The sequence below is a fragment of the Malus sylvestris genome, chromosome 5 (assembly GCF_916048215.2).
Source record: "Malus sylvestris chromosome 5, drMalSylv7.2, whole genome shotgun sequence".
Classification (NCBI taxonomy): Eukaryota; Viridiplantae; Streptophyta; class Magnoliopsida; order Rosales; family Rosaceae; genus Malus; species Malus sylvestris.
This window is the reverse complement of record NC_062264.1, coordinates 21,566,929-21,576,387: the sequence shown is the minus strand read 5'-3', so window position 1 is coordinate 21,576,387 and position 9,459 is coordinate 21,566,929. Positions and strand designations below refer to the sequence as shown.

General features: G+C 36.2%; 1 protein-coding gene across 1 annotated transcript; it reads right to left on the bottom strand.

Annotated features, from left to right (window-relative positions):
• Window positions 1–2,032: 2,032 nt before the first annotated feature.
• Window positions 2,033–2,680, bottom strand: LOC126620944 (agamous-like MADS-box protein AGL62). The gene has a single exon (XM_050289273.1). The coding sequence runs from the start codon at window positions 2,678–2,680 to the stop codon at window positions 2,033–2,035; it is 648 nt and encodes a 215-aa protein (XP_050145230.1).
• Window positions 2,681–9,459: the final 6,779 nt, after the last annotated feature.

Here is a 9,459-nt window from a genome sequence, read left to right as displayed (position 1 = left end):
AATTCTAATGGGCTAAGCCCAAATCTAAACATTAAATAAATAACTATTTTCCAACACCCCCCATCAAACTCATGGCGGTACACGTCCTGAGTTTGCCAACAAGCAGATGCGGATACAAGCTCCGTTAGGCGGACATGACAAGGCAAGTTCCGTTAGGCAGACACGACAATGCAAGTTCCGTTAGGCGGACACGACAAGGTAAGCGGGCAATTAAGCGAGCAAACGAACAATCCAAGCAAGCAGATTCCGGTTAAAGATCCAATTAATAACCCAAGTACACAACGCCATTCAAATGATCATCAGTCGAAGCACTCAAGTGATCGTCGTCGTGGTGGGGAACTAGGAGATTTCCAAGCTCAGTAATAACCATTCTTACATTAACCATGTGAGCTCCAAACAAACCAAGCTAACAGAGCTTCAATAAACAATGGCCAATTAAGGGCTGGTTTGGTATTACTGTGCTTTGAAAAAAAAACTACTTCTACTGTGCTGTGAGAATAAGCTCATTTTTGCTGCTTCACATTTTCATAGAGGTTATGGAATTGGCATACTGTGTTGCTGCTTGCAAGTGAGGCTTAAAAGGAATGCTAAACAGACTAAGTGAAACTCTCCATGGAACTCTATGTCACTTCATAGTTTAAAAATTAATTGTCTTACCCATTATAAAACATTGTACCAAAACACATGACGTAGCTGAGAGTCCGTGAAGATTCTCACTTCTAAGAGAGTTTCCTTATATTTTTATTGCAAAGATTAGTGTACCTAAAGGTTTGTAGCATTTCTCTCCAAGATTTTCGAATTTATATATTTTGGTTGACTTGTAAAGCATTATACCTCTAAAGAATATTGGAAGCTGCGAGGTACATGGTAATATTGGTTGACTTGTAAAAAGTGCATGATCGCCCATTTCTTTATGATAATATTGATTCAAATATAACTACTTGCACTCTGAGTGTGCTTAACCAAAATTTCCAGGCAACAGGAACAAGTACTAGGTACTCTTAGTAGACAAAATTATGAGCACTTTGCATTTTTAACTTTCAATCAAACGATTGCATTTTAAACTGGAATATGTATACTTAGTACATCTACTGAAAACTCTATTTTGGTTCTTTCTACGTCTTGAATGTAAAAGCTATATTTGAGGAGAGCTAAATCATGCGAAAAGCAATTGGATTGGTTTAAACTAATCGAATGAATGCAAGAAAAGTGATTACAAAGAAAAAACTAATGAAAAGAAACCCATGCAATAGGGAATTATACCAAGTTTTAAAAATAAGAAATGTGCGACAAGTTAAAATGACAATTCTGACTGCAAGAACAACGTCACCACCTAAACGCGTAAAACCACGGTTGATGGAGTCAATAGAAATCTATGTTAGAGCGAACTCCGCAGGGCAATCCTTTAAGTCACAAAGATCAAAACTATAGAAGGCTTGAAAATTGGTAAGAATGCAAAAATTCCAAATAAGGGCTTGATATGTATGGTATATATCGTCTTTCGTTTATGCGCATAGCCTTCTTTATATAGGATCAAGAAACCCTAACTTGAGCGACAATCTATCCTTGTGAGCAGTTAGCTAAAATTGTTAAGATCGAGTAAATCCTGGCGAAAACTTCAATTTTGACTACTTACATGTTTAACGCATAAATATCCCATCAAACCCTATCATATCAAGTCTTATTTGATAAACTCATCTGCAGATTCGAGTTTAAACAAAATGATAGACTGGATGCATATCGCATGACCAAATTGAGTCCACCTGAAATATTCAAATCTTTCTAAAAAAATTATTTTGTGGCCCCTAAAACGGCCTTATTTTACAACATCATTACTAATAAAAATTCTTGTAGTTCACCTATGGAAATTTAAAACAAACGAACACAACACATATGGGTCATAATCCATATACCAAACAAACAAGAGAAAATAAACACAATAACAACATGCATACAAATAAATAACACACGCTGCAGAGAGAAATAGACTGTGTCGCAGTGCCTAATAACGAGCAACATAAGCATCACGCCTTCAGAAAAAGCGTCCATGTCCTGGGTGGTTCCATGCATTGGGATGGGGAAGGTTGTGAGGAGGCATAACAGGTTGCTGACTTGAGCTCCCCACAAAAAACTGGCTGTTAGGGTTCAATGTGTTCTGAATCAAAACCCTATCAGCCTGTTTCGTCATGTTCATCTTCAGATCCACAAGGGAACTCTTCAGCTGGTCCAACTGTGGCATCTGCATCTCATCCACAGGAGCCTCCCACCAGCACTGAGCCTGGCTCACCCTCGTCATCTGGTTCAGCTGATCGCGGCGCTTCTTCTCAGCCTCAAGTTGGTTCATGACTTGAGTCAGGTCGGTATTGAGCTCCCGCACAGTGGCGTTGCGGTGGGCCTCAATTAGCTGCATAGTGCCAGAGGGTGGGTGAAGGTGGGGATTGAATGGGTTACGGGAGAGGAATCGGTCCATGACCGCCTCCACGCTCGGGTGGCCAAAGGAAAAGACCCTTCTGCCCGGCGAGAAGACAATGATGCCCACCTCAGCACCACAGAGAGTGCACAGCTCACTGGCCTTCTTGAAAAGGCCAGACCTTCGCTTCGAGAAGGTCACTTGGAGATTGCTCTCATTGGCCATCTTGACCATCTCCACCTTTTGCCTTCCCTTGCTCTTCTTCGCCATGGCTAAACCTAAACAAAAAATCTTTGATGATTAGAACCTAATCACCAGAGCAAAGGAGTGGAGAGAGTGAGAGAAATGGTACTGTATATTGTGTGATTTAGGGAGGGGCGGAGTGGAGGGGGTTTATATTGGTCCTTCTAGATTGAAATTCACTATAACTTTTTGGTAAAAAATCATTATTCTGGATTTTTTTAGTGATGCGTACTGTCAATTTCCAATTAGTGGACATCATCTGTCACCCAAGGTCATTTAAAATTGCATTTAGTCTAATAAGGTAGCTATCTAATATTACATGGAAATTTTTATGGGTTAGAGATGTCAGCAGATTATCCTTTGCTGTCAATATTTTTACACCCTTGAATGTAGTTACTAATATTCTAGTTTGGGAGAATTTAGAATCTCTTCCTCTTAGCATACATGGTATATACTTCATGATTTTAACCGCCCCTTGTATACATGCATGAACATGAGAAAGGTGATAAGAATTCGCCTGAAAATGTTTTATCATGCCAAACTGTCAGTTTGAATCATCGATGAAATAATATATGAACTCCTTTTTAGCTTTGCGATACATATTGACAATCTAAGAACCCACCAATCCTTATCCCTTTTGCTTTTAATTGTGTTGAAAATGTTAGTCTGGATTATTTGGAATTTCCAAACAAGTAGTATCAGTAATAATGCCAGGCTACACCAAGAAAATCTGGAAAATGAAACAGTACATTACATGCTATAGGTGTGTACAAACGTACACAAATTAATCACAATATACAACGTACATATATAGTCTAGTGTGTAGACATAAATAGCTGAGTCACATAGTTTTAAAAATATTTTCTTCTGACTTAAAAAACGTTGCAAATGATACCGAGCTTTTGCAACATTGCGAAATAAAACGTCTGCAAAAAAACGCTGCAAAATGACTTGCAACGACTTTTAGTGTTGCAAATGAGCATTTTCCATGTAGTGAGCGCAAACTGTAGATTTTCTGCTATGGCGCAGTAGCTTTTGCCAAGAATATATGAACAACGTCAGAGAGTAATATAATATAAACCCTCATCTTATTCTACCATATTACTATGTGACTGAGGATGTCTTCAGTTATTTCTGCTTATTTTTTTAGCAATTCGCGCTAGTTGAAGTTCAGTTTCTGCTGCATATTTTTAAGCAATATAAAATCCTAGTTGTGCACTTAATTTTCTGGTAATTAAAAGGTTCGATAATCATATTAACATTAGTTTATGACCCTTTTTTAATGGAAGGACAAAGAAAAAAAATTGAAATTAAGGAAAATAAAACGGGGTATATGATCAGTTTCTATATCAATTTGTACATCTCAGTTTGCTTCTATATATCCACTAAAAAAATATGAGCACTGTGCACAATAAATTATATGTGCCCTTTGAGGCAAAAAAAACACCAATAATTGTGCCCATAGACCAATAGTAACAGTACAGCAACTATATTTCTATTTGTGCCCTCTATAGGCGTTGCGTTTGATGATAGCACACAATAGGATGTTGGGTGCCCAAAGGCTAAAACACAAATACAACCCTTTTTGTGTCTCACCTCTAATAGAGGCTATTGAATGTATGGTGTAAGATGGGCACAATTGCTATTTTAAAGGCTTAGATTGCTGTATAAATGTTAAAGCAAAGGCACCACAACTTTAAAATTGTGCCACTCTATTATATTTTAATAAATACAATAAAGCTTCAGCACAAGTGTAAAAGTGTGGCACATTTGGAATTTTTTTTATTTAAATATAGAAATCATCAATCCTAGCTTGCTCACATGACCTAATTTCCACCAAATTTGAGGAACTTACAAATCATCCATTACAAACTAAACATAAATCAACATTAACTTCATTAACATTAGCACTAAAATAGTGAAGTTAATATATTACATAACCCATGTTCTTGGCTAAGACCGATTCATGCAACCTAACAATACAACTCATCCAAATGTTAAACCAAAAAATACATGTTATCCTATGCTGGACATACCCGAGATTCTCTATATACAACAAAATATAACATATCCAAGCTTGTATCCCCAATTCAAACGTACTAATGGTTAAACCAGCAATATATAAACAAAATACATATCTATAAGGGCTGTTTGATGACAACTAACCAATATTCTCACTTTGGCAGTCTTCATGCATCATAGCACTAGAAACTGGAGGTTCACACTGCATATTCTTGTCAGTTCCCCCTTCGAAAAGCGTTAAAATCTGAGCGTGTGGGCTTCCACACCCTTGCTGCTAAGTTGAAGTACTTTGTAGAGCACCCACTCCAAATGAACCAATGTTGATGCCCACATGTGCCAACACGGCTTTCAATTGCTCAGCCATTTGCACCTTTGCTAACCTCAAATTCTCCTCTTATTCGACTCTGGCTCTCTTTTCATATTTTCTGCTTTCTCATTTACCTCATGCATCATACGAGTCACTTTTTCTTCCGCAGCAGCAATGGCTTGTTTATGAGCTTCATAAGCTTCTCGAAGATATTTCACTTCCCTAGAAATACCTCGCTGCTTAGTAACAATTCTTGGTACATCTGCCCAAGCAACTCCAAGGCCAAAGCCGCGCACTTGATTTCGCTTCTTTGGCCCCACCACTTCTACATAAATCCTATTGAGAATCTCCATTGTTAACACACAAAAAAGATCCCGAAAACAACCACAATCATTAAACAATCATAGTTACAATGACTGAAAATATAGTGCACTGTATATAAACACAAACATCATTTGGCAGATGGAATACAACACATATATTTTCCTTTAAATATGCCCATTAGTCATCATGTCTTATGTTATAATAGTAGTTCTTTTAAAACAAGAATCCCTTAGGCCTTAATAAGGCTACTAGCATATTTTAGGTTGTCTTGGACTAGTTCTAGCTTGTACCAATCAAAATACAAACTCTAGGAGAAATGCAGGTCATATCATGTGCAAATTATCTACAACTACTTTTAAAGCCCTTAATATGAGGGTTAGGTTCAAAATTATGAGTTTAAGATGACCTTTTTGTTTTAAAACCTTAGTCATAACCTATAAACATGCAGACCTACACTATGACCCAATAATAAGATTGTATCTAGTGATGTGTCGTTGCTTTTATGTCGATGTGTTGATGTTGTAAGATTGTACAGAGCACTAAGTAAGTCGGCAATTGAAAACAAAAGTATTCAAATATTAGCAGATCCAACCGCCAACAACATTCTGGCCCTTAAATCTGCATAGGTGGAAAAAAATAAGGATCCAGTGAGATTTTGAATTGGATCTGCATTGGACCGGCCCCAGAGTTGTCTTAGAAAATCAACATTGATCAGATAGGTAGATTAGAATTGCATGTAATTTATGAAAAATTGTACACTCTGTTTTTGCAAGCATGTCTTAATCCATGTAATTTAGTATTGAACTATTTGATATTAGATGAGTGTTTAAATCACGCAAGTAGTTATGCATCTTTTGAAGTAGAGATACTATTCACAATACTGCAATCAACTTTATCTTCTATGGTTGTTATGCTTGTAGATATTAATTAATGTCTATTGATTTAAACTATGTACCAGGTGCAATACTAGTAATGAATCAAGTCATGGGTGCTACAAGAGGTGCCACTGATGTTAAAAAGATAATTTCTCAATCAATTTCACAAAATCTAAAATTAAGAATAACAGAAAATATTTATCCACAACACAACTCCCTTGAGAGCAAAATGTTGACCACAGATCTATATGAGGAATATTACTTTCGGGATAATGCACTATCAATTTAAGGCAGGTCCAAGCACAATTCAAAAAGATCATATTACCATCTCTAAACTAACCTAATGTTGCTAGAACGACACAACGAATGTAGGTCCCCATGATACAAAATGAGGAACAAATCACAAAAACTAAGTCAAGTTTTAACCATGTACTAATAACAGGAATGAAAACAAGATTAAGGTTGTGAGTTAATCATGAGATATGTTCACTAGCTGAAGCACTATTCCTGTAACTTTATATTCATCTTTAACAAATCATAAGATATATTGACTATCTAAAACAAGTATTCATGGCAACATCAAATTATAATAGTAAAAGAATTCACTCACATAATCATTCCGTATTTGAGCAAAAATTGTTGTCCTAGTTGTGTGACTCGTCTTTAACATTTTTCGATTCTTGGCATTAGTTGCACATCTCCGCTAGTTCACAACAAATAACGAACACAACAAAGGAAAATAAACATTTTATCGAACCTTAAGTTTTGTTTCAAATAAGGTTTAATGAAGTATAGTAAGTATACTATTGAAAAGTTTTACAAACCTTATTTTCAATTTTATCCCAATAAGCTACCAAGGTTTGCCATTGTGTCTGGATTACCCTAGCATCATTGCAGTGCTTCCTCTGCTCGAAGTTCTCAAAGGGAACATAATACAACTTACGGAGTATGATCATGTAATTTAGTTTCCACAACACCTCTGACTTTCTCCTCTTTGCCAGCAGCTCTTGGATTTGTCCAGTTTATAATGGCCTTCATAAACAATAATTAAGTTGTCACAGAAAATTGTAAGCATCCAACAAGTCCAATTTTACAAATTTGCAGTATCTTTTGCATCAATACCTGGACCAACAACCACACTCGATCAAGTTTTGAAGAATCTATTTGGCGCCAATTAGGTGAATCAATTGGGATAATCCACCATCACGAGCCAACATGGTTATGTAGTGGCCAAATCTGGCCACATTGTCACGAGGAGAAATAGCTTGACCGAATCTGTTGAAGTTCAGTTTTTCGCGCCTCCCCCTGCCCCACTGTATTTTGTTAACTCCCTTATTCCTCTTTCAAGTTGTGGCTGACAAAGAAGTTGAGCCACTTAATTGCGTATATCCACTACATGTCTCATGGGGTTGGTAGGTTGCAAATGATTCATTTGGAGCAACTACACCAAATTGGGAGTGTGGTTGAGTTTCCACATATGCCAAAAATGCATCATCATCAAGCATCAGATTAGCCATCTACATTGCAAATTGCAAATGAAGTGTAATCAACAAGAACGATTCATCCAATGAATATACAGTTAACACCAGACAACTATTCATTTACACCAATGAATATACAATCAACAAGAATATATATTTACACCAATGAATATACAGTCAACTAGAATTATTACCTGTTTAAAGTTCATGACTCTGCACACGTCAATTTAAAATATTTCAAAATGAAAAAAGATTTGTCATTTAAAGTTAAAAACAACCACATATTAAAATAACTATTAGTCTCGTTGTAGAATGTTGTCGAATTGTAGCACATCATATGTTTCATCTAGGAAAAAAAATGAAATCCTTTCTTTTTTGTTTATTCCACTAGAAAAAATGTTGTCTAAGTCCAAGGAGAAAAAATAAAATAAAATAAACGTTTAAACCCTTTTTCCCTTAATGTAATAGCTTACATAACAAAATACATGACCAAGCTACATGGTAGATATAAGTTCCTGATCATTACAAGTTTGATAATCATTCTGCAATAACAATTTCTACAACATCCGACCTTGTTTGAACTATATCACATCCCCTTATGTGTTTTCTATATCTTGAGATGTGTTGTGGTCTTCTATATTTGTATCGAGCATGTTGTAAACATCTCATGACTTTGTCTTGGTAGCAACAAATCAATCAGTATCAATAGGATCTTGAACATAAAATACTTGCATTGCTTGTGACCCCAGTATGAATGAGTCATCCGGCGGTAAATGATGTTCACAATTAACTAAAATGAACCCAAACTCATCATTCTTAGTACGAAACCTTTTGCTCTTAACATCAAACCAATCACAGTCAAACAGTATAAACTTTCGACCATTGTGATAATCTAACTCAATGATATTTATCACAACAACATAATAATCCACATCTCCGTACCTTGGATTCCTATTGACGGTAGTAGCAAAACTACTAACTTCTGATGCTAAAACAACACCATTATTTTGGGTTCATGCATGTCGATTAGCAGAAGCAACCTTAAATCGATTTTCATGCATGACGTATGTGGTATAACGGTTTGCCCAATGCATCGGTCTAGCAACCAATGCACGTATATCGTCTTTAATAGCTACCTCATCATTCGGCCTTATGTTATGTACATGCATGGAATTAAAACGTGGTTACAAAAATACACAATTTTGAGTGCTACATTTAATACAGAAACTTAATATTAATATAAGGTACATTATCCCGACACCATTGAGGGAAACTGTCTAAAGCTTCTCTTTCTGCATCATATATAGTAGTTCTACCACAAGTGGAAATTACATGTGACATATGTTTCTGACAAGACCAAGACATAAATCAATTCAAGATCCAAGCTAGTCCATCAAACATGTACTAAGGTAATGTCATTGTTATAACCGCACTTTAAGTATTCTGCCATTTGAGGACAATTTACTAAGACATAGAGATGAGCCATTTCAAACCTCGAATGTTCTTGTAAAACAGTTTCAACAGCGCTTGCTGGTTTGCCTTGGCAACCAAATAGAGAAAGTTCTTGTCGTGCATCACATTGCATCACATCATAGTTACGTCCAGGCCTATTGTGACGAGTAACAACGGAGTCCTCCATGTATATAGAGCAGAATGATACACACTCATCTAAATTAACAACCACTGCAATACATCATTTTGGCTGACTCTTATTGCGCATATACGATTTTAGAAGATGTAGGTACATGATTGTTAAACAAAAATCTTTAAGCAAAAGGTAATGATGAAAAAAAAAAT

Bases quoted from the DNA above. Each gene is read 5' to 3' on its own strand.
- LOC126620944 (XM_050289273.1), bottom strand. From the start codon at position 2,680: ATGGCGAAGAAGAGCAAGGGAAGGCAAAAGGTGGAGATGGTCAAGATG.